General features: G+C 40.9%; 1 protein-coding gene across 1 annotated transcript in view; it reads left to right on the forward strand.

Annotated features, from left to right (window-relative positions):
- The window catches only part of grin3a (glutamate ionotropic receptor NMDA type subunit 3A), a 120,361-nt gene extending 94,857 nt beyond the window's left edge, over window positions 1–25,504 (forward strand). The window contains exons 6-11 of the mRNA XM_036936735.2: window positions 2,146–2,261; window positions 6,005–6,156; window positions 10,350–10,511; window positions 20,771–20,841; window positions 23,133–23,292; window positions 25,230–25,504. Coding sequence (XP_036792630.2) covers window positions 2,146–2,261; window positions 6,005–6,156; window positions 10,350–10,511; window positions 20,771–20,841; window positions 23,133–23,292; window positions 25,230–25,430 — 862 coding nt within the window. The 3' untranslated portion in view covers window positions 25,431–25,504. The remainder of the gene's footprint in view (window positions 1–2,145; window positions 2,262–6,004; window positions 6,157–10,349; window positions 10,512–20,770; window positions 20,842–23,132; window positions 23,293–25,229) is intronic.
- The last annotated feature ends 1,063 nt before the right edge of the window (window positions 25,505–26,567 follow it).

Genomic DNA, 26,567 nt, shown 5'->3' on the forward strand with positions numbered 1-26,567 from the left:
TAAATAGATATACCTAATAATATTACAATATATCTATTTTTTTAAATAGATATACCTAATAAAGTGGGTTTTGTGATGAATGAGCATCTGATTCAATGAACGATGGAGCTGAGTTTGCCTTTTTGCACAAAATGTTATTTAAGGTGCTCCAAAGCTTTTTACTATCATTCTTTATATAATTTATCTTAGTTTTATAGCATAGTTTCTTCTTAGTTGTATTCAGTTTAGTCACATGATTCTCAATTTGCAGTATATTTGCCAATCGGTTGTGCAGCCAGACTTATTTGCCATTCCTTTTGCCTCATCCCTTCAAACTTACAATTTTTCAATTCCTCATCAATCCACAGGGATTTAACAGTTTTACAGTCATTTTCTTAATGGGCACATGTTTATTAGTAACTGTGCTTATTGGTAACTAAAATAAGAAATTTCATAAATATGTCAAGTGTAGCATCTGATTGTCCCTCATTACACACCAAATATCAACAAATAATCTTTACATCAACAACATAGGAATCACTACAAAACGTATTGAATGACCTCTGATACACTATATTAGGCCCAGCCTTTGGAACTTTGGTTTTCCTAGATATGGCTACTATATTGTGATCACTACATCCTATGGATTTGGATACTGTTTTAAAACAAATTAATGCAGCATTAGTAAAGATGTGATCAATACATGTTAATGATTTCATTCTTGTGCTGTTTGTAACTACCCTCGTAGGTTGACTGATAACCTGAACCAGGTTGCAGGCACTGGTTACAGTTTGAAGCGTTTTCTTGAGTGAGCAGCCTGATGAGAGCCAGTCAATATTTAAATCACCCAGAATATATACCTGTCTGTTGATATCACATACATTATCAAGCATTTCACATGATATCCAGATACTGACTGTTAGCACTTAGTGGTCTATAGCAGCTTCCCACAAGAATGGGCTTTAGGTGAGGCAGATGAACCTGTAGCCATATTACTTCAACAGTATTTAACATTATCCAGATACTGACTGTTAACACTTAGTGGTCTATAGCAGCTTCCCACCAGAATGTGCTTTAGGCAGATTAATCTGTAGCCATATTACTTCAACAGTATTTAACATGATCCAGATACTGACTGTTAGCACTTGGTGGTCTATAGCAGTTTCCCACCAGAATGGGCTTTAGGTGAGGCAGATGAACTTGTAGCCATATTACTTCAACAGTTTTTAACATGAGATCCTCTCTAAGCTTTACAGGAATGCGGTTCTGAGTATAAACAGCCACACCTTCACCTTTGGCATTCTTGTCTTTTCGGTAGATGTTATGACCATGTATTGCTACCACTGTATCGTCAAAGGTATTAACTAAGTGAGTTTCAGAGATTGTCATAAAATGAATGTCATCTGTTACTAGCAAATTATTGATTTCATTAACTTTGTTTCTTAGGCTACATATGTTAACGTGGGCTATTTTTTGACCTTTTCTGGGATGCTTGATTGTTTTCATTGCTTTACTGGGAAGCTTAGCAGAAGTAGACATGCTCATGTTATTTATGTTAGTGCATGGTGAGCTGAACAGAGTGAACTTCCTACTAGGGTACACCACCTCAGTGCTAACAGTATAACTCTGGTTCAAAAGCACATAATTACAGCATACAATAGCTGTAGGATCAGCAGAGGCATTCAGGGCAGTTAGAGGGACATAAATTAGATTGTATACATTGTGTCTTCAAACACCCCTGGGACAATGTACATTTACTGAAGCATTATGATGACTCAGCAACACAATGGTAGGGATTAACTGAGCTGGGCTCGGGTCATTGACTTCCAACACAATATATTACTAAGCACTTTTTACACACTTGGGTGCAAGGAACTTTTTTTCTTGAAAAATATGAACTTCAGTATTCTCACACTTGAACTAGAACCGCCAGGACATTAGACAGCAAATGTAGTATTTTGAACATCTACATTTAAAGGCTAAATTGACTTGAATTGACTTGAATTGACTTGAATTGTCATGAATTGACTTGAATTGACATGAATTGACTTGAATTGACTTGAATTGACTTGAATTGAAAAAAGAAAAAAAAGAATCATCCCATTAATTTTATTCAATGTTAGATAGAGGTGCAATTCAGTAGTAAATCTTCTTCTGTTGTTTCAGGCATGATCCACAGCAACTTGATGCTTTTATCATGGACAAGGCCTTACTAGACTACGAGGTGTCTATAGATGCAGAATGCAAGACACTCACTGTGGGGAAACCGTTCGCGATTGAAGGCAAGTATATTGACATTAAAAAATGGTGTTAGTGCCCGGAACACCCTCTGTACTCTCTTCACTCTAGATGTAGAACCACTGGTAGCAAGTATATAGTAAGACAGGGCTAACTAACTACCCGACAGGCTTGTTCTCAATTCAAACCTGAATCTATCAAATTCCAGTTCAATTCTTGAATTTGAATTGAATTTGAAGTTAAGTTTTAAACAGGATACAGAAGTGCAATTATAATTTAAATTAAAGGAAATATAATCGAAATCACATAAAACATCAAAGATATCATTATATACATGCATATAAAATATTGATGAAGTAATTTATTTTTAGGACAAAGTGTGTAATCAAGGAAAACAAGACCTGAGAAAATTCTAATTTATACAATTACATTAATTACTTACATTTTGTTCAATATGTGGAAAATACTACATTTCCCAGAATGCATTCATTTAACCCTGAAGTTGACCCCAAAACCTTAAAAAGCCAAACAAATGAAATGGTTGGTAGAAATATACACTGAGTGGACAAAACATTAGGAACACCTGCTCTTTCCATGACATAGACTGACTGGCCAGGTGAATCCAGGTGAAAGATATGATCCCTTATTGATGTCACCTGTTAAATCCACTGTAGATGAAGGGGAGGAGACGGGTTAAATAATTATTTTTAAGCCTTTGAGGCATGGATTGTGTATGTGTGCCATTCAGAGGGTGAACGGGCAAGACAAAGTATTTAAGTGCCTTTGAATGGGGTATGGTATAGGTACCAGGGACACCGGGTTGAGTGTGTCAAGAACCGCAACACGGTTGGGTTTTTCACGCTCAACATTTCCCTGTGTGTATCAAAAACGGTCCACCACCCAAATGACATCCAGCTAACTTGACACAATGGTGGGAAGAATTGGAGTCAACATGGGCATCCCTGTCGCATGCTTTCGACACCTTGCAGTTCATGCCCAAACAAATTGAGGCTTTTCTGAGGGCAAAAGGGGGTACGACTCAATAGTAGGAAGGTGTTCCTAATGTTTTGTACACTCAGTGTAATTGGCTTTTCTAAGCACTAAGGTTAAACAAGGTTATGAACATTGTTTCCAGAGAAAAGTGATATATTCTTTGCTATCTGGAAGTGTGATCTGTCAGATTCAATATAACTCTCATCTTCTTCTATGGCGGAGTGGAATTTATTTATAATGGTACGGAATTAAATTATATTTGCTGTCACTCAAACCAAATTATAATGAATTATATTTCTACATCCTGTGGGGCGGATTTAGGCGACATCGGCATCTTACCAGGAGCGACATGGGGCGACATGGGGCACCCGCACAAAGATAATACAGTTGAAGTCGGAAGTTTACATACACCTTAGCCAAATACATTTAAACTCCTCCTGACAGAGCTTGTGTAACTGAGTCAGGTTTGTAGTCCTCCTTACTCGCTCACGCTTTTTCAGTATGCCTAAAATTTGCCTAAAATGTTCTATAGGATTGAGGTCAGGGCTTTGTGATGGCCACTCCTATACCTTGACTTTCTTGCCCTTAAGCCATTTTGCCACAACTTTGGAAGTATCCTTGGGGTCATTGTCCGTTTGGATTCCTGACTGATGTCTTGAGATGTTGCTTCAATATATCTACATCATTTTCCTACTTCATGCTGCCATCTAGTTTGTGAAGTGCACCAGTCCCTCCTGCAGTAAAGCACCCCCACAACATGATGCTGCCACCCCCGTGCTTCACGATTGGGATGGTGTTCTTCGGCTTGCAAGCCTCCCCCCTTTTTTCTTTAAACACAATTATGGTCAAACAGTTCAATTTTTGTTTCATCAGACCAGAGGACATTTCTCCAAAAAGTTATTTGTCTTTGATCTTTGATCTTTGATCTTTGTCCCCATGCGCAGTTGCAAACCGTAGTCTGTTTTTTTCTATGGCGGTTTTGGAGCAGTGGCTTCTTCCTTGCTGAGCGGCCTTTCAGGTTATGTCGATTTAGGACTCGCTTTAGTTTGGATATAGATACTTTTGTACCTGTTTCCTCCAGAATCTTCACCAAGTCCTTTGCTGTTGTTCTGGGATTGATTTGCACTTTCACACCAAAGTACGTTCATCTCTATGAGACAGAACGCGTCTCCTTCCTTCCCAGAACGCGTCTCATACCTTGAGCGGTGTGATGGCTGCGTGGTCCCATGGTGTTTATACTTGCGTGCTATTGTTTGTAAAGATGAGCGTGGTACCTTCAGGCATTTGGAAATTGCTCCCAAGGATGACTTGTGGATCTCCCCACCAAAAATTCTGAGGTCTTGGCTGATTTCTTTTGATTTTCCCATGATGTCAAGCATAGAGGCACTGAGTTTGAAGGCCCTGAAATACATCCACAGGTACACCTCCAATTGACTCAAATGATGTCAATTAGCCTATCAGAAGCTTCTATAGCCATGATGGAATTGTCTGGCATTTTCCAAGCTGGTCAACTTAGTGTATGTAAACTTCTGACCCACTGGAATTGTGTTACAGTGAATTATTCGTGAAATAATCTGTCAGTAAACAATTGTTGGAAAAATAACTTGTGTCATGCTCAAAGTAGATGTCCTAACCGACTTGCCAAAACTATAGTTTGCTAACAATAAATTTGTGTAGTGGTTGAAAAACGAGTTTTAATGACTCCAACATAAGTGAATGTAAACTTCCGACATCAACTGTATATAATTCTAATTATAATATTCCAAATGGTGACATTTGTGCGATCGGTTTCCTATCGCTCATTTGCACATCATGTCAATGATATCATGTCACCGTGTGGGACTGCGGATCACTTAACCTTGTCGGAGTGGGCGCTCTGATTCTAGGCTACTGCCTGGGAAGGTCTCCCACTCAGAAGTACGAGATGGGGAAGGGGGGCGGAGGTAGGTTGACCTCAGGTCTCCCACTCAGAAGTATGAGATGGGGAGGTAGGTTGACCTCAGGTCTCCCACTCAGAAGTATGAGATGGGGAGGGGGGCGGAGGTAGGTTGACCTCAGGTCTCCCACTCAGAAGTATGAGATGGGGAAGGGGGGCGGAGGTAGGTTGACCTCAGGTCTCCCACTCAGAAGTATGAGATGGGGAGGTAGGTTGACCTCAGGTCTCCCACTCAGAAGTATGAGATGGGGAGGGGGGCGGAGGTAGGTTGACCTCAGGTCTCCCACTCAGAAGTATGAGATGGGGAGGGGGGCGGAGGTAGGTTGACCTCAGGTCTCCCACTCAGAAGTATGAGATGGGGAAGGGGGGCGGAGGTAGGTTGACCTCTGGTCTCCCCACTGGAATCCCGAGGTAGGGGGGGGGGGGGGGGGGGTTCGCCCAGGGAGCCATACAACCTGGAAGCGCCCCTGCGATAGGATGTGGCCAATTCAATTAGAATTTCAACTCACGAGTTGAATGGGAGTCAATTCCACAATTCCACAATTAAAACTGAAACAACCGCGACACCCACACATTCTAATAATGTACTAGCAAGATTAAGCTATGACCAACCTGCACACATACAAGTACTGCATATTCAACACTACCGGTATGTGTTGTACAACGTCAACATGACATCAGTTCATTTGATCAATGGGTTTTCTGTGTCAGTCTAGGTGTCTGTATCTATTTAGCCATAGTACAGAGGAAGACAGGGAGGTTGATGTCTTCATCTCCCGTACCATACCCATAGTACAGAGGAAGAAGACAGGGACGATGATGTTTTCTAAGTCATTCTGTGTGTTTATCTGTTCCCAGGTTATGGCATCGGCCTGCGCCAGAACTCTCCCCTGTCCTCTAACATCTCAGAGCTGGTGAGCCAGTACAAGTCAGACGGCTTCATGGATATGTTGCATGACAAGTGGTACAAGGTGGTGCCCTGTGGAAAACGGAGCTTCGCCGTCACTGAGGTAATGTACATCATACTACTTTAATATTAATGAAATACAGTGGCTTGCGAAAGTATTCACCCCCCCTTGGCACTTTTCCTATTTTGTTGCCTTATAGACTGGAATTAAAATTGATTTTTTTTTTTTTTTTGTATCATTTGATTTACACAACCTGACTACCACTTTGAAGACGCAAAATATTTTTTATTGTGAAACAAACAAGAAATATGTAAGGGCTTTTTTCCGTCGAAGGAGAGGAGGACCAAAATGCAGCGTGCTTATAGTTCATGGTTTTTTAATAAGTGAAACTCAACATGAACACAATTACAAAACAACAAACGTGGCAAAACCCGAAACAGTCCTATCTGGTGCAGAGAACACAAAGACAGGAAACAACCACCCACAAACCCCCAACACAAAACAGTCCTATCTGGTGCAGAGAACACAGAGACAGGAAACAACCACCCACAAACCCCCAACACAAAACAGTCCTATCTGGTGCAGAGAACACAAAGACAGGAAACAATCACCCACAAACCACAACACAAAACAAACCTATCTGGCGCAGAGAACACAGAGACAATAAACAACCACCCACAAACCCCAACACAAAACAAGCTACCTAAATATGGTTCCCAAACAGAGACAATGACTAACACCTGCCTCTGATTGAGAACCATATCAGGCCATACATAGAAGCGGACAAACTAGACACACAACATAGAATGCCCACCCAGCTCACGTCCTGACCAACACTAAAAACAAGAAAAACACAAAATAACTATGGTCAGACAACTATTATAAGACAAGAAAAACAGAACTTGAGCGTGCATAACTATTCACGCCCCCAAAGTCAATACTTTGTAGAGCCACATTTTGCAGCAAGTCCCTTGGGGTATGTCTCTGTAAGCTTGGCACATCTAGCCACTGGGATTTTTGCCCATTCTTCAAGGCAAAACTGCTCCAGCTCCTTCAAGTTGGATTGGTGGTGATGGTGTACAGCAATCTTTAAGTCATACCACATATTTTCAATTGGATTGAGGTCTGGGCCTTGACTAGGCCATTCCAAGACATTTAAATGTTTCCCCTTAAACCACCCTAGTGTTGCTTTAGCAGTATGCTTAGGGTCATTGTCCTGCTGGAAGGTGAACCTCCGTCCCAGTCTCAAATCCTTGAAAGACTGAAACAGGTTTCCCTACAGAATTTCCCTGTATTTAGCACCATCGATAATTCCTTCAATTCTGACCAGCTTCCCAGTCCCTGCCGATGAAAAACATCCCCATAGCATGATGATGCCACCACCATGCTTCACTGTAGGGCTGGTGTTCTCGGGGTGATGAGAGGTGTTGGGTTTGCGCCAGACATAGCGTTTTCCTTGATGGTCTAAAAGCTACATTTTAGTCTCATCTGACCAGAGTACCTTCTTCCATATGTTTGGGGAGTCTCCCACATGTGTTTTGGCAAAAAGCAAACGTGTTTGCAAAATTTTCTCATTAAGCAGTGGCTTTTTTTCTGGCCACTCTTCCGTAAAGCCCAGCTCTGTGGAGTGTATGGCTTAAAGTGGTCCTATGGACAGATTCTCCAATCTCCACAGTGGATCTTTACATCTCCTTCAGGCTTATCTTTCGTCTCTTTGTTGCCTTTCTGATTAATGCCCTCCTTGCCTGGTCTGTGAGTTTTGGTGGGCAGCCCTCTCTTGGCAGGTTTGTTGTGGTGCCATATTCATTCACTTTTTTAGTGATGTATTTAATGGTGCTTCGTGGGATGCTTGGTGGTGATGCAGACTCAGAACAGGTGTATATAAACTGAGATCATGTGACAGATCATGTGATACTTAGATTGCACACAGGTGGACTTTATTTTATTTAACTAATCATGTGACTTCTGAAGGTAATTGGTTGCACCAGATCTTATTTAGGGGCTTCATTGCAAAGGGGTGAATAGATATGCACGCACCACTTTTCAGTTTTGAAATGTTGTAATGTCTTTGAATTTATTTGTTTGTTTTTTTTCGCTTCAACGATTTGGATTATTGTGTGTATGTCCATTACATAAAATCCATTTCAATTACAGGTTGTAATGCAACAAAATAGGAAAAAGGCCAAGGGGGATGAAAAGTTTTGCAAGGCACTGTACATCACACTACTTCAATATTAATGAATGTCAGTACTAAATCATCTCCATCAGTCTGTGTTTATTTGTGTGTTTTGAAGTCTTAATGATGGAGTCCATTATAAATTATGGACACTTACTAATGATGGAGTCCATTATAAATTATGGAAGCTTACTAAAAATGGTCCTAAATAATAGATGTTGTAGTAATAGTGATGTGTAATAGTATATAGTGATGTGTAATAGTGATGTGTATTAGTGTACAGTGATGAGTAATAGTGATGTGTAGTAGTGTACAGTGATGAGTAATAGTGTATATTGATGTGTTCAGCGATGTGTAGTAGTGTATCGTGATGTGTATAGTGATGTGTAATAGTGTATAGTGGTGTGTAATAGTGATGTGTAATAGTATATAGTGATGTGTAGTAGTGTACAGTGATGTGTAATAGTGATGTGTAATAGTGATGAGTAATAGTATATAGTGATGTGTAATACTGTATAGTGATGTGCAATAGTGTAATAGTCTAAAGCGATGTGTAATAGTGATGTGTATAGTGATGTGTAATAGTGTATAGGGGTGTGTAATATTGATGTGTAATGGTATACAGTGATGTGTAATAGTGATGTGTAATAGTATATAGTGATGTGTGATATTGATGTGTAATAGTATATAGTGATGTAATAGTATATAGTGATGTGTAAAAGTGATGTGTAATAGTGATGTGTAATAGTATATAGTGATGTGTAATAGTATATAGTGATGTGTAATAGTGATGTGCAATAGTATATAGTGATGTGTAATAGTATATAGTGATGTGTAAAAGTGATGTGTAGTAGTGATGTGTAATATGGTACAGTGATGTGTAATATTGTACAGTGATGTGTAATAGTGATGTGTAATAGTGTATAGTGATGTGTAATATTGTACAGTGATGTGTAATAGTGATGTGTAATAGTGTATGGTGATGTGTAATAGTGCACAGTGATGTGTAATAGTGATGTGTAATAGTATATAGTGATGTGTAATAGTGTGCAGTGATGTGTAATAGTGATGTGTAATAGTATATAGTGATGTGTAATAGTGATGTGTAATAGTATATAGTGATGTGTAATAGTGTATAGTGATGTGTAATAGTGATGTGTAATAGTGTACTGTGATGTGTAATAGTGATGTGTAGTAGTATATAGTAATGTGTAATAGTGTACAGTGATGTGTAATAGTGATGTGTAATAGTGTATAGTGATGTTTAATAGTGTACAGTGATGTGTAATAGTGTATAGTGATGTGTAATAGTGTACAGTGATGTGTAATAGTGATGTGTAATAGTGTATAGTGATGTGTAATAGTGTACAGTGATGTGTGATAGTGTATAGTGATGTGTAATAGTGTATAGTGATGTGTAATAGTGTATAGTGATGTGTAATAGTGTACAGTGATGTGTAATAGTGATGTGTACAGTGATGTGTAATAGTGTATAGTGATGTGTGATAGTGGTGTGTACAGTGCTGTGTAATAGTGATGTGTACAGTGATGTGTGATAGTGTATTGTGATGTGTGATAGTGTATAGTGATGTGTAATAGTTATGTGTAATAGTGTACAGTGCTGTGTAATAGTGATGTGTACAGTGATGTGTGATAGTGTATTGTGATGTGTGATAGTGTACAGTGATGTGTAATAGTGTACAGTGATGTGTAATAGTGTATAGTGATGTGTGATAGTGTATAGTGATGTGTAATAGTGATGTGTAATAGTGTACAGTGATGTGTGATAGTGTATAGTGATGTGTAATAGTGTATAGTGATGTGTAATAGTGTATAGTGATGTGTAATAGTGTACAGTGATGTGTAATAGTGATGTGTACAGTGATGTGTAATAGTGATGTGTACAGTGATGTGTAATAGTGTATTGTGATGTGTAATAGTGATGTGTAATAGTGCACAGCGATGTGTAGTAGTGTACAGTGATGTGTGATAGTGTATAGTGATGCTGCTGAACCGATACATTACACTTTACTGTTAAATAAATTATCTTCAGACTGTTTTGATGGGACTTACATATACTGATCCTGTCTGTCTGTCTGTCTGTCTTGTCTCTTTCCAGACCTTACAAATGGGCATAAAGCATTTCTCAGGCCTGTTTTTGATGCTGTGTGTCGGGTTGGTTCTGTCTCTCCTCACCACCCTGGCTGAACACATAATCTACCGCTTTGTCATACCCAGAGTCAAGGACCCCAAGTTCAAGTATTGGCTGCATACTAGTCAGGTAATACTGGGCATACACTACACGACTTGCAAAATCATAACATTGCTGAGCCTCTCACATTAAGCAAACATCTTTCCTGTAGTTTTTTGTCTTGTTTACATAGTGATGCTCACACTAAACATTGTGGCACAGACAGGGAGTTACACACTACAATATTCTTCACTTGGTCATGAGGATTTTCAATACCACCCTGTCTCTATAAAACAATTATGTGATGATGTGATTAGATTGTTGATGTAGCAACAAGGAGCTGTGGCTCAAAGCTGTCTCAGAAACGTTTCCGGTAAGACATTGACGTTTGCCATACAGAGCCAATACATTTTGAATTGAATGACAGTGCTTGTTAACTTCAGAGTTGAAAGGACTTTTGACACTTTGACTTTGGTTAGAAAAGTACACGATGCTCCTCTGACCTGCTCACATTAACCGAGCAACGATATGGATGTTTTGTCTCCGATATCAAAAACTTTGTGTGGTATACGCCCAGGGCTCTAAAGAACGACCAATTGGGTAGCACATGCATATATTTATTTATTGCTGTGCGAACAGTACTTTTATTTTGGGAGCACCGTAACAACAAAATAATTATCCGATTAAAAAAACTCAATGAGTAACAATATTTAGACAAATCACCAAAATCGCTGCTCAAACAAGACAGGCTGATTTATTGTTTACAAATCCTAACAAATCATGATGCTACGTATGATTCGAGAGGGGTTGTTTCACAAATTCAAGAGGCCTAGGAGGGACAGAACTAGTGACAAAATGTTGTGTTAGTTCTGTGGAACGCGTGGAGTAATAGCAGCAGGGGAGACTTATTTCTGATCTGGATCCAGCAACCTAAAACACATCGGACAGGGGATCCAGCAACCTAAAACACATCGGGCAGGGGATCCAGCAACCTAAAACACATCGGGCAGGGGATCCAGCAACCTAAAACACATCGGACAGGGGATCCAGCAACCTAAAACACATCGGACAGGGGATCCAGCAACCTAAAACACATCGGGCAGGGGATCCAGCAACCTAAAACACATCGGACAGGGGATCCAGCAACCTAAAACACATCGGGCAGGGGATCCAGCAACCTAAAACACATCGGACAGGGGATCCAGCAACCTAAAACACATCGGGCAGGGGATCCAGCAACCTAAAACACATCGGACAGGGGATCCAGCAACCTAAAACACATCGGACAGGGGATCCAGCAACCTAATACACATTGGACAGGAGATCCAGCAACCTAATACACATCGGGCAGGGGATCCAGCAACCTAATACACATCGGACAGGGGATCCAGCAACCTAAAACACATCGGGCAGGGGATCCAGCAACCTAATACACATCGGACAGGGGATCCAGCAACCTAAAACACATCGGGCAGGGGATCCAGCAACCTAAAACACATCGGGCAGGGGATCCAGCAACCTAAAACACATCGGACAGGGGATCCAGCAACCTAAAACACATCGGACAGGGGATCCAGCAACCTAATACACATTGGACAGGAGATCCAGCAACCTAATACACATCGGGCAGGGGATCCAGCAACCTAATACACATCGGACAGGGGATCCAGCAACCTAAAACACATCGGGCAGGGGATCCAGCAACCTAATACACATCGGACAGGGGATCCAGCAACCTAAAACACATCGGGCAGGGGATCCAGCAACCTAAAACACATTGGGCAGGGGATCCAGCAACCTAAAACACACCGGGCAGGGGATCCAGCAACCTAAAACACATCGGACAGGGGATCCAGCAACCTAAAACACATCGGGCAGGGGATCCAGGAACCTAAAACACATCTGGCAGGGGATCCAGCAACCTAAAACACATCGGGCAGGGGATCCAGCAACCTAAAACACATCGGACAGGAGATCCAGCAACCTAAAACACATCGGACAGGGGATCCAGCAACCTAATACACATCGGACAGGAGATCCAGCAACCTAATACACATCGGGCAGGGGATCCAGCAACCTAATACACATCGGACAGGGGATCCAGCAACCTAAAACACATCGGGCAGGGGATCCAGCAACCTAATACACATCGGACAGGGGATCCAGCAACCTAAAACACATCGGGCAGGGGATCCAGCAACCTAAAACACATTGGGCAGGGGATCCAGCAACCTAAAACACACCGGGCAGGGGATCCAGCAACCTAAAACACATCGGACAGGGGATCCAGCAACCTAAAACACATCGGACAGGGGATCCAGCAACCTAAAACACATCGGACAGGGGATCCAGCAACCTAAAACACATCGGACAGGGGATCCAGCAACCTAAAAAACACATCGGACAGGGGACCAGCAACCTAAAACACATAGGACAGGGGATCCAGCAACCTAAAACACATCGGACAGGGGATCCAGCAACCTAAAACACATCGGACTGGGAATCCAGCAACCTAAAACACATCAGGCAGGGGATCCAGCAACCTAAAACACAAGTAGTTTATGAAACATTACTTCAGACAAGTGCATCGGGAAGGGGGTCCAGCAACCTAAAACACATCGGGCAGGGGATCCAGCAACCTAAAACACATCAGGGAGGGGATCGAGCAACCTAAAACACATCGGACAGGGGATCCAGCAACCTAAAACACATCGGACAGGGGATCCAGCAACCTAAAACACATCAGGCAGGGGATCCAGCAACCTAAAACACGAGTAGTTTATGAAACATTACTTCAGACAAGTGCATCGGGCAGGGGGTCCAGCAACCTAAAACACATCGGGCAGGGGATGCAGCAACACCACTAGATCTACTAACTACAGCAACACCACTAGGTCTACTGACTACAGCAACACCACTGACCAACTGACTACAGCAACACCATTAGGTCTACTGACTACTGCAACACCACTAGGTCTACTTACTACAGCAACACCACTAGACCTACTGACTATAGCAACACCACTAGACCTACTGACTACAGCAACACCACTAGGTCAACTTACTACTGCAACACCACTAGGTCTACTGACTACAGCAACACCACTAGACCTACTGACTACAGCAACAGTCACTAGACCTACTGACTACAGCAACACCACCAGGTCTACTGACTGCAGCAACACCACTAGACCTACTGACTACAGCAACACCACTAGACCTACTGACTACAGCAACACCACTAGACCTACTGACTACAGCAACACCACTAGGTCTACTGACTACAGCAACACCACTAGGTCTACTGACTACAGGAACACCACTAGACCTACTGACTACAGCAACACCACTAGGTCTACTAACTACAGCAACACCACGAGACCTACTGACTACAGCAACACCACTAGGTCTACTGACTACAGCAACACCACTAGACCAACTGACTACAGCAACACCACAAGAGCTACTGACTACAGCAACGCCACTAGGTCTACTGACTACAGCAACACCACAATACCTACCTACTACAGCAACACCACTAGGTCTACTGACTACAGCAACACCACTAGACCTACTGACTACAGCAACACCACAAGTCCTACCTACTACAGCAACACTACTAGGTCTACTGACTACAGCAACACCACTAGACCTACTGGCTACAGCAACACCACTAGGTCTACTGACTACAGCAACACCACTAGGCCTACTGACTACAGCAACACCACTAGACCTACTGACTACAGCAACACCACTAGACCTACTGACTACAGCAACACCACTAGACCTACTGACTACAGCAACAGTCACTAGACCTACTGACTACAGCAACACCACCAGGTCTACTGACTACAGCAACACCACTAGACCTACTGACTAAAGCAACACCACTAGACCTACTGACTACAGCAACACCACTTGGTCTACTGACTACAGCAACACCACTAGGTCTACTGACTACAGCAACACCACTAGACCTACTGACTACAGCAACACCACAAGTCCTACCTACTACAGCAACACTACTAGGTCTATTGACTACAGCAACACCACTAGACCTACTGGCTACAGCAACACCACTAGGTCTACTGACTACAGCAACACCACTAGGCCTACTGACTACAGCAACACCACTAGACCTACTGACTACAGCAACACCACTAGACCTACTGACTACAGCAACACCACTAGACCTACTGACTACAGCAACACCACTAGACCTACTGACTACAGCAACAGTCACTAGACCTACTGACTACAGCAACACCACCAGGTCTACTGACTACAGCAACACCACTAGACCTACTGACTACAGCAACACCACTAGACCTACTGACTACAGCAACACCACTAGACCTACTGACTACAGCAACAGTCACTAGACCTACTGACTACAGCAACACCACCAGGTCTACTGACTACAGCAACACCACTAGACCTACTGACTACAGCAACACCACTAGACCTACTGACTACAGCAACACCACTTGGTCTACTGACTACAGCAACACCACTAGGTCTACTGACTACAGCAACACCACTAGACCTACTGACTACAGCAAAACCACTAGGTCTACTGACTACAGCAACACCACTAGGTCTACTGACTACAGCAACACCACTAGGTCTACTGACTACAGCAACACCACTAGGTCTACTTACTACAGCAACACCACTAGACCTACTGACTACAGCAACACCACTAGACCTACTGACTACAGCAACACCACTAGACCTACTGACTACAGCAACACCACTAGACCTACTGACTACAGCAACACCACGTGGTCTACTAACTACAAGGGATGCAGCAACACCACTAGGAACACCACAACTACCAGACCTATTTGACAGGCAACAGGTGGTAGCCCAAGCCCGTCAACATGCAGACCTATCTGAGATAGAGATTAAATCTAACAGCATTTACGGCCAATGAGGAGAATGATTTTCTGTAATTCAAACGCAAAATAATGGATTACAAATCAACCCAACATATGGAAATGAGGTGTCCTGAACAAACAAAACTGTTATTATAATTATTAGTATTATTATTGGTAGTATTATTAGTAGTAGTATTATTAATATTATTAGTAGTTGTAGAGGTAATATTATTCATATTATTATTATTATTATTAGTATTATTAATATTTTTATTATTAGTAGTATTATTAATAGTATTATTATTAGTAGTAGTATTATTATTATTATTAATATTATTATTAGTATTATTAATATTAGTAGTAGTAGTAGTAGTAGTATTGATATTAGTAGTAGTAGTAGTAGTAGTAGTAGTAGTAGTATTAATATTATTATTATTACTATTATTAATATTAGTAGAATTAGTAGTAGTGTTTTTATTACTATTAATATTTCTTAATTGTATTAGTATCAGTAGTATTATTTTTATTACTATTAATATTATTATTAGTATTTTTTATTGCTATTAATATTATTAGTTGTATTAGTATTAGTAGTATTAGTATTAGTATTTTTATTACTATTAATATGATTAGTATTATTAGTATTAGTAGTGGTGTTTTATTACTATTAATATTATTAGTTGTATTAGTATTTGTAGTGGTATTTCTATTACTATTAATAGTATTAGTATTATTAGTATATGTAGTGGTATTTTTAGTACTGTTAATATTATTAGTAGTATTAGTATTCGTAGTAGTATTTTTATTACTATTAATATTATTAGTTGTATTAATACTGTAATTACAATTATTAATATTAGTATTTGTGTTTTTATTATTAGTAGAAGTAGTATTAGTATTATTATTATTAGTATTATTATTATTATTATTATTGTTGTCTGTTAGCTGAACTCAATAATGGATACCAGTTTCCTGTTTGCAGTAACACTTTTAAATACAACAAAGGTTATGTTTAATCACCTATATACATATTTTTGCTGTGTCACTTTAAAATACAATCAATGTTGTTTTGTATTTTACATTTGTTTGTCCAAAACAAATCACCTATGTAAATATTTTTTCACTTTTGAATACAAAGATTTAAGTTAGTTTTAATTCTAATGGCTGGCCCACTCTCTAGTGATGTGTTCTACATCATTAAGGTAACAGTTGATGACAATTAACAATGATCGGACAGTCAGTCAAAAATTGTTTTGTTTCTGGTGCTCCTTACTTTTTATAGTTAGGAGCACCAGTGCTACCTATGAAAAAAGATAATATAGAGCCATGTGTACGCCTGGCTCAACAACTAACTCAACTTTCACTATGTTTAAATGCCAGAAAGTTATACTCCTAAAGTATGATATTCTCAGATTAAGTGTACTTTAAAGAATAGATACCTTAGCTGCCTGGGTTGGGATCAAATATATTTTATTTTAGTCGATTTCTCAAAATGAAATTGATTGACCTCAACCATTGCAGTTTCTGTTACATATCTGGTGTGTTTCTAATGTCTGGTGTGTTTCTGTCTGGTGTGTTTCTGTCTGATGTGTTTATAATGTCTGGTGTGTTTATAATGTCTGGTGTGTTTCTTTCTGGTGTGTTTATAATGTCTGGTGTGTTTCTAATGTCTGGTGTGTTTCTGTCTGGTGTGTTTCTGTCTGGTGTGTTTATAATGTCTGGTGTGTTTATAATGTCTGGTGTGTTTCTGTCTGGTGTGTTTATAATGTCTGGTGTGTTTCTGTCAGGTGTGTTTCTAATGTCTGGTGTGTTTCTAATGTCTGGTGTGTTTATAATGTCTGGTGTGTTTCTGTCTGGTGTGTTTATAATGTCTGGTGTGTTTATGATGTCAGGTGTGTTTCTAATGTCTGGTGTGTTTCTGTCTGGTGTGTTTCTAATGTCTGATGTGTTTCTGTTTGGTGTGTTTCTGTCTGGTGTGTTTCTAATGTCTGGTGTGTTTCTGTCTGGTGTGATTATAATGTCTGGTGTGTTTATAATGTCTGGTGTGTTTCTGTCTGGTGTGTTTCTGTCAGGTGTGTTTCTAATGTCTGGTGTGTTTATAATGTCTGGTGTGTTTCTGTCTGGTGTGTTTCTAATGTCTGGTGTGTTTCTGTCTGTTGTGTTTCTAATGTCTGGTGTGTTTATAATGTCTGGTGTGTTTATAATGTCTGGTGTGTTTATAATGTCTGGTGTGTTTCTGTCAGGTGTGTTTCTAATGTCTGGTGTGTTTATAATGTCTGGTGTGTTTCTAATGTCTGGTGTGTTTCTGTCAGGTGTGTTTCTAATGTCTTGTGTGTTTATAATGTCTGGTGTGTTTCTAATGTCTGGTGTGTTTCTGTCAGGTGTGTTTCTAATGTCTGGTGTGTTTATAATGTCTGGTGTGTTTCTAATGTCTGGTGTGTTTCTGTCTGGTGTGTTTCTAATGTCTGGTGTGTTTCTGTCTGGTGTGTTTCTAATGTCTGGTGTGTTTCTGTCTGGTGTGTTTCTAATGTCTGGTGTGTTTCTGTCTGGTGTGTTTCTAATGTCTGGTGTGTTTATAATGTCTGGTGTGTTTATAATGTCTGGTGTGTTTCAGTCAGGTGTGTTTCTAATGTCTGGTGTGTTTATAATGTCAGGTGTGTTTATAATGTCTGGTGTGTTTCTGTCTGGTGTGTTTCTAATGTCTGGTGTGTTTATAATGTCTGGTGTGTTTCTAATGTCTGGTGTGTTTCTGTCTGGTGTGTTTCTAATGTCTGGTGTGTTTCTGTCTGGTGTGTTTCTAATGTCTGGTGTGTTTATAATGTCTGGTGTGTTTATAATGTCTGGTGTGTTTCTGTCAGGTGTGTTTCTAATGTCTGGTGTGTTTATAATGTCAGGTGTGTTTATAATGTCTGGTGTGTTTCTCTCTGGTGTGTTTCTAATGTCTGGTGTGTTTATAATGTCTGGTGTGTTTCTAATGTCTGTTGTGTTTCTGTCTGGTATGTTTCTGTCTGGTGTGATTATAATGTCTGGTGTGTTTCTAATGTCTGGTGTGTTTCTGTCTGGTGTGTTTCTGTCAGGTGTGTTTCTAATGTCTGGTGTGTTTCTGTCTGGTGTGTTTATAATGTCTGGTGTGTTTCTGTCTGGTGTGTTTCTGTCAGGTGTGTTTCTAATGTCTGGTGTGTTTATAATGTCAGGTGTGTTTATAATGTCTGGTGTGTTTCTGTCTGGTGTGTTTATAATGTCTGGTGTGTTTATAATGTCTGGTGTGTTTATAATGTCTGGTGTGTTTTTGTCTGGTGTGTTTATAATGTCTGGTGTGTTTCTGTCTGGTGTGTTTATAATGTCTGGTGTGTTTCTGTCTGGTGTGTTTCTAATGTCTGGTGTGTTTATAATGTCTGGTGTGTTTATAATGTCTGGTGTGTTTCTGTCTGGTGTGTTTATAATGTCTGGTGTGTTTCTGTCTGGTGTGTTTCTAATGTCTGGTGTGTTTATAATGTATGGTGTGTTTATAATGTCAGGTGTGTTTCTGTCTGGTGTGTTTATAATGTCTGGTGTGTTTATAATGTCTGGTGTGTTTATAATGTCAGGTGTGTTTCTGTCTGGTGTGTTTATAATGTCTGGTGTGTTTCTGTCTGGTGTGTTTATAATGTCTGGTGTGTTTATGATGTCAGGTGTGTTTCTAATGTCTGGTGTGTTTCTGTCTGGTGTGTTTCTAATGTCTGGTGTGTTTCTGTTTGGTGTGTTTCTGTCTGGTGTGTTTCTAATGTCTGGTGTGTTTCTGTCTGGTGTGATTATAATGTCTGGTGTGTTTATAATGTCTGGTGTGTTTCTGTCTGGTGTGTTTCTGTCAGGTGTGTTTCTAATGTCTGGTGTGTTTATAATGTCTGGTGTGTTTCTGTCTGGTGTGTTTCTAATGTCTGGTGTGTTTCTGTCTGGTGTGTTTCTAATGTCTGGTGTGTTTATAATGTCTGGTGTGTTTATAATGTCTGGTGTGTTTATAATGTCTGGTGTGTTTCTGTCAGGTGTGTTTCTAATGTCTGGTGTGTTTATAATGTCAGGTGTGTTTATAATGTCTGGTGTGTTTCTGTCTGGTGTGTTTCTAATGTCTGGTGTGTTTCTGTCAGGTGTGTTTCTAATGTCTGGTGTGTTTATAATGTCTGGTGTGTTTCTAATGTCTGGTGTGTTTCTGTCAGGTGTGTTTCTAATGTCTGGTGTGTTTATAATGTCTGGTGTGTTTCTAATGTCTGGTGTGTTTCTGTCAGGTGTGTTTCTAATGTCTGGTGTGTTTATAATGTCTGGTGTGTTTCTAATGTCTGGTGTGTTTCTGTCTGGTGTGTTTCTAATGTCTTGTGTGTTTCTGTCTGGTGTGTTTCTAATGTCTGGTGTGTTTCTGTCTGGTGTGTTTCTAATGTCTGGTGTGTTTCTGTCTGGTGTGTTTCTAATGTCTGGTGTGTTTCTAATGTCTGGTGTGTTTCTAATGTCTGGTGTGTTTCTGTCAGGTGTGTTTCTAATGTCTGGTGTGTTTATAATGTCAGGTGTGTTTCTAATGTCTGGTGTGTTTCTGTCTGGTGTGTTTCTAATGTCTGGTGTGTTTATAATGTCTGGTGTGTTTCTAATGTCTGGTGTGTTTCTGTCTGGTATGTTTCTGTCTGGTGTGATTATAATGTCTGGTGTGTTTCTAATGTCTGGTGTGTTTCTGTCTGGTGTGTTTCTGTCAGGTGTGTTTCTAATGTCTGGTGTGTTTCTGTCTGGTGTGTTTATAATGTCTGGTGTGTTTCTGTCTGGTGTGTTTCTGTCAGGTGTGTTTCTAATGTCTGGTGTGTTTATAATGTCAGGTGTGTTTATAATGTCTGGTGTGTTTCTGTCTGGTGTGTTTCTAATGTCTGGTGTGTTTCTAATGTCTGGTGTGTTTATAATGTCTGGTGTGTTTTTGTCTGGTGTGTTTATAATGTCTGGTGTGTTTCTGTCTGGTGTGTTTATAATGTCTGGTGTGTTTCTGTCTGGTATGTTTCTAATGTCTGGTGTGTTTATAATGTCTGGTGTGTTTATAATGTCTGGTGTGTTTCTGTCTGGTGTGTTTATAATGTCTGGTGTGTTTCTGTCTGGTGTGTTTCTAATGTCTGGTGTGTTTATAATGTATGGTGTGTTTATAATGTCAGGTGTGTTTCTGTCTGGTGTGTTTATAATGTCTGGTGTGTTTATAATGTCTGGTGTGTTTATAATGTCAGGTGTGTTTCTGTCTGGTGTGTTTATAATGTCTGGTGTGTTTCTGTCTGGTGTGTTTATAATGTCTGGTGTGTTTATAATGTCTGGTGTGTTTATAATGTCAGGTGTGTTTCTGTCTGGTGTGTTTATAATGTCTTGTGTGTTTCTGTCTGGTGTGTTTCTGTCTGGTGCGTTTATAATGTCTGGTGTGTTTATAATGTCTGGTGTGTTTCTGTCTGATGTGTTTTTTGCTCTGTCCCTCAGAGATTACACCGAGCTATGAACACATCTTTCAACGACGATAAACTGCAGACTGTGGCCAAGAAGGAAAAAAGGTAACAATTCATTGATGTGCCGTAAGGAAGCAAATTGACAGACGGCTGATTTATTGACTCGAGAAACGTTTGATTTAATGTTCCAGTTTGACAGCGTGTGTCACTTTTTTTATTAATCACATTTTGGCTAATTGAATTGTCAGTGATGATAGTAGTGACGGGATGATGGGTGACACCCTGCTTACAGGCTGTGGATCATGTCAGCAGCAGATCAGTGGCCGTCAGTGCCGTTTAAGATGAGGGATTACATTCATTTTTCATGAGAATGGCCTCATTCTTATTACCGCGTATTGGGATGACTGTCATCCTAGCTCAATGTAACATTAATAGGTTTAGGCTACTACATGATACTCTAATTTCCTCTGTACCCATCATGAGGTTGCTACAACCTAGCCTATGAATGAAAGTTTACAACGTAGGTGCACACAGGTCGAGAGACACATTTGAGGTGACAGACAGTATCACATGGACAGGCAGATACTCATTCAATACCACCTTGCACACTCGTGCCTGCATCTAGCTGATGTAAGGTGTCATTATTAATCCAACAGTTGCAAACCAGAGTTTCTATTGGACAAATTCAGGTATGTTTGTCCCTGTTTTTGTTCCGTTTGCTTCCGTTTAAGAAACGTTTTTTAAACAGAATCGGAGGAATGAATACATCCCTGATCACGCGTAAACACAGTTCACTTTCATAGCAGCCACGTTGTATTCATTTTGGCATCTATGCGCTCTACTCCTCTCACCTTGTCCCTTCGCTGGTGGATTTCAATGCCAAACACATCAGCTGTAAGTGACCAGGCGAAAAATCCTTTCCAAGTCAAACAGCTACACACAGCCTACATTGTTGTCACCATATTAGCTAAGGTAATGTCATAGTCAGCATAGCTTATAAAACAAACATGTTAATAAACCCACTAAAACCATGCAGTAATATTACAGTGTACAGTCAGTAAGCCACCGGTGGGCCCCGGTGGCAATAAATTAGTAAATCCAAAGCTTACCTTGACTTGGAAGAATTCCAGTGTTGTGTTGGATAGTCCTAGCCAGCTAGCTAATATAGCATCCCTCTGTTATAGCCAGCTAGCTAATATAGCATCCCTCTATTATAGCCAGCCCTCTAATATAGAATCCCTCTGTTATAGCCAGCTAGCTAATATATAATCACTCTGTTATAGCCAGCTAGCTAATAGAGCATCCCTCTGTTTTAGCCAGCTAGCTAATATAGCATCCCTCTGTTATAGCCAGCTAGCTAATATAGCATCCCTCTGTTATAGCCAGCTAGCTAATAGAGCATCCCTCTGTTATAGCCAGCTAGCTAATATAGCATCCCTCTGTTATAGCCAGCTGGCTAATATAGCATCCCTCTGTTATAGCCAGCTAGCTAATATAGCATCCCTCTGTTATAGCCAGCTAGATAATATAGCATCCCTCTGTTATAGCCAGCTAGCTAATATAGCATCCCTCTGTTATAGCCAGCTAGCTAATATCGAATCACTCTGTTATAGCCAGCTAGCTAATATAGCATCCGTCTGTTGAAGCAGGGTGTTTCAGAAGGCTAAACTAGCTAGATGCATTTACTAGCTAAGTAAGTGAAACTATTTCTATCTTGCTTCTCCTTCATTTTGGAATAAATATTTTTTTAACTGTCTTTCTCTCTCTTTGAGTCAACTATTCACCACGTTTTATGCACTGCGGTGCTAGCTAACTGTATCATGCTTTCAGTACTAGATTAATTTTCGGATCCTTTGATTGTGTAGGCAACATGTCAGTTCATGCTGCAAGAGTTCTGATAGGTTGGAGGACGTCCTCCAGAAGTTGGCATAATTACTGTGTAAGTCTATGGAATGGGGTGAGAACCATGAGCTTCCTAGGTTTTGTATTAAAGTCAATGAACCAAGAGGAGGATGGAAGCTAGCTGTCCTCCGGCTACACCATGGTGCTACCCTACAGAGTGCTGTTGAGGCTACTGTAGATTTCATTTCAAAACAATGTGTTTTAATCAATTATTTGGTGAAGTGATTATACTTAGTATTGTTTTATCTAAAAAGGATATTGTTTTAAATGTATTACATTTTTTTTTCAAATGAAATTCACTGAGGATGGTCCTTCCATTCCGCCTCTGAGGAGCCTCCACTGCATCAGATAGCAGGTTCTGTAGTGCACTATAGGCCCTGGTCTAGAGTAGTACACTATAGGCCCTGGTCTAAAGTAGTACACTATAGGGAATAAAGTGCCATTTGGGATGCAAATCAACGTCCCTAAAGACGTGTATTTGTTCGACCCCAAAGGTGCAACGTGGGTAACCACCACCAACAACAACAGGAGCAGCCATGCGTACCATGGAACAGCTCAGAGTCCAACTGCAACTGCAACAGAAGGAAGCTGCCTCCTCAGGAGTCCCATCTGGAGTACCCCCACTGTGACTGCCCTCTTCTTCCTCCTCCTCGGGTAGGCCAGCTCAAGCACAGAAAAATAAGGAACACATACAGTGCCTTGCGAAAGTATTCGGCCCCCTTGAACGTTGCGACCTTTTGCCACATTTCAGGCTTCAAATATAAAGATATAAAACTGTATTTTTTTGTGAAGAATCAACAACAAGTGGGACACAATCATGAAGTGGAACGACATTTATTGGATATTTCAAACTTTTTTAACAAATCAAAAACTGAAAAATTGGGCGTGCAAAATTATTCAGCCCCCTTAAGTTAATACTTTGTAGCGCCACCTTTTGCTGCGATTACAGCTGTAAGTCGCTTGGGGGATGTCTCTATCAGTTTTGCACATCGAGAGACTGAAATGTTATCCCAATCCTCCTTGCAAAACAGCTCGAGCTCAGTGAGGTTGGATGGAGAGCATTTGTGAACAGCAGTTTTCAGTTCTTTCCACAGATTCTCGATTGGATTCAGGTCTGGACTTTGACTTGGCCATTCTAACACCTGGATATGTTTATTTTTGAACCATTCCATTGTAGATTTTGCTTTATGTTTTGGATCATTGTCTTGTTGGAAGACAAATCTCTGTCCCAATCTCAGGTCTTTTGCAGACTCCATCAGGTTTTCTTCCAGAATGGTCCTGTATTTGGCTCCATCCATCTTCCCATCAATTTTAACCATCTTCCCTGTCCCTGCTGAAGAAAAGCAGGCCCAAACCATGATGCTGCCACCACCATGTTTGACAGTGGGGATGAGGTGTTCAGGGTGATGAGCTGTGTTGCTTTTACGCCAAACATAACGTTTTGCATTGTTGCCAAAAAGTTCAATTTTGGTTTCATCTGACCAGAGCACCTTCTTCCACATGTTTGGTGTGTCTCCCAGGTGGCTTGTGGCAAACTTTAAACAACACTTTTTATGGATATCTTTAAGAAATGGCTTTCTTCTTGCCACTCTTCCATAAAGGCCAGATTTGTGCAATATATGACTGATTGTTGTCCTATGGACAGAGTCTCCCACCTCAGCTGTAGATCTCTGCAGTTCATCCAGAGTGATCATGGGCCTCTTGGCTGCATCTCTGATCAGTCTTCTCCTTGTATGAGCTGAAAGTTTAGAGGGACGGCAAGGTCTTGGTAGATTTGCAGTGGTCTGATACTCCTTCCATTTCAATATTATCGCTTGCACAGTGCTCCTTGGGATGTTTAAAGCTTGGGAAATCTTTTTGTATCCAAATCCGTCTTTAATCTTCTTCACAACAGTATCTCGGACCTGCCTGGTGTGTTCCTTGTTCTTCATGATGCTCTCTGCGCTTTTAACGGACCTCTGAGACTATCACAGTGCAGGTGCATTTATACGGAGACTTGATTACACACAGGTGGATTGTATTTATCATCATTAGTCATTTAGGTCAACATTGGATCATTCAGAGATCCTCACTGAACTTCTGGAGAGAGTTTGCTGCACTGAAAGTAAAGGGGCTGAATAATTTTGCACGCCCAATTTTTCAGTTTTTGATTTGTTAAAAAAGTTTGAAATATCCAATAAATGTTGTTCCACTTCATGATTGTGTCCCACTTGTTGTTGATTCTTCACAAAAAAATACAGTTTTATATCTTTAGGTTTGAAGCCTGAAATGTGGCAAAAGGTCGCAAAGTTCAAGGGGGCCGAATACTTTCGCAAGGCACTGTAGCTTGAGTATTTACTTTTTTTAGGAGAGGAAGTCTTGTTGGGAAATGGTACATATTTTAAACCCCTGTAGAAACCATTTCCTGTATTCTGCAGCCTTATTATATACAGTTACAGGCAATACCAGTAGATAGAATTTAGTCAGATTTAATGTATCAAATCAGAGGGTCATTTCTCAAATTTCTCATATATTATTTATGTTTTGATTCGTGCCATTTGATTGGTTGGAAGTAATCTAAATGTCTCTTATTTTCTCCTATTCCTCCTCAGGTGAAGAGCCCCCTACAGGCCACCTCTAACGGGAGGACAGACCTGGTCCAGGTGGGTCTAAAAACCAGGACCAACCCCATGCTGCAGGAGCTGTCAGAGCTGGAGACACACATTACCATCATCAAACAGCAGCTGCACATCGCCATGAAGAAGAAGAGGGAGCTGGAGCAGTACCAGCAGACACATAACATGACAGAGTAGAGGATTGGTACAAGCAGACACATAACATGACAGAGTAATTACGCTATAGAAAAGGTACCAAGTCAATAGCGCGAGTGAAGACATTACAAGCTGGTGAATGAGGCTGTGAAGCTAACTCTGTTACAACTGGTACCAGCAGACACAAGATATCTGAATAGAGGCTGGAGCTACCAGCAGATACACAACACCCCTAAGTAGAGGCTGGAGCTACCAGCAGATACACAACACCCCTAAATAGAGGCTGGAGCTACCAGCAGATACACAACACCCCTAAGTAGAGGCTGGAGCTACCAGCAGATACACAATACCCCTAAATAGAGGCTGGAGCTACCAGCAGACACATAACACCCGTAAGTAGAGTCTGGAGCTACCAGCAGACACATAACACCCCTAAGTAGAGTCTGGAGCCATTCCGGAGTAGAGGACTAGACATAAGACAAACAGGAACACTGAGTAGAGGCTGGAGCCATACCGGAGTAGAGGACTGGACGTAAGACAAACAGGAACACTGAGTAGAGGCTTGAGGAGTACCCCAACAAAACGAAACCCTGATATCCCTGAGTCCGAGAACAGCACATGGGACTAGCAGGAGGACAACAGCCCGAGACCCAGATACCAGCAGGACTAACCCCAGGCCCAGAGCACCAAAGAAAACCACCATGGCTGCTCCCTGAGCCCTGGGGCCCTGGACACTGTCTGCTCTGCACCTCCAATCTCCAAGATTTCTCTGATGAGTTAACCAGAAGGAACACTATATGCACCAATGGAACCGGATCCCTGTCCTGGATGGAACCTGATCCCTGTCCTGGATGGAACCGGATCCCTGTCCTGGATGGAACCTGATCCCTGTCCTGGATGGAACCTGATCCCTGTCCTGGATGGAACCGGATCCCTGTCCGGGATGGAACCTGATCCCTGTCCTGGATGGAACCTGATCCCTGTCCGGGATGGAACCTGATCCCTGCCCTGGATGGAACCTGATCCCTGTCTGGGATGGAACCTGATCCCTGCCCTGGATGGAACCTGATCCCTGTCTGGGATGGAACCTGATCCCTGTCCGGGATGGATTGACTGAGTTACAGTTCGAATAGAGAAATTAGTCCATTTAAATCAATGCATTAGGTTCTAATCTGTAGA

The sequence above is a fragment of the Oncorhynchus mykiss genome, chromosome 12, assembly GCF_057628025.1.
Source record: "Oncorhynchus mykiss isolate SJ-2025 chromosome 12, ASM5762802v1, whole genome shotgun sequence".
NCBI classification, from domain to species: domain Eukaryota; kingdom Metazoa; phylum Chordata; class Actinopteri; order Salmoniformes; family Salmonidae; genus Oncorhynchus; species Oncorhynchus mykiss.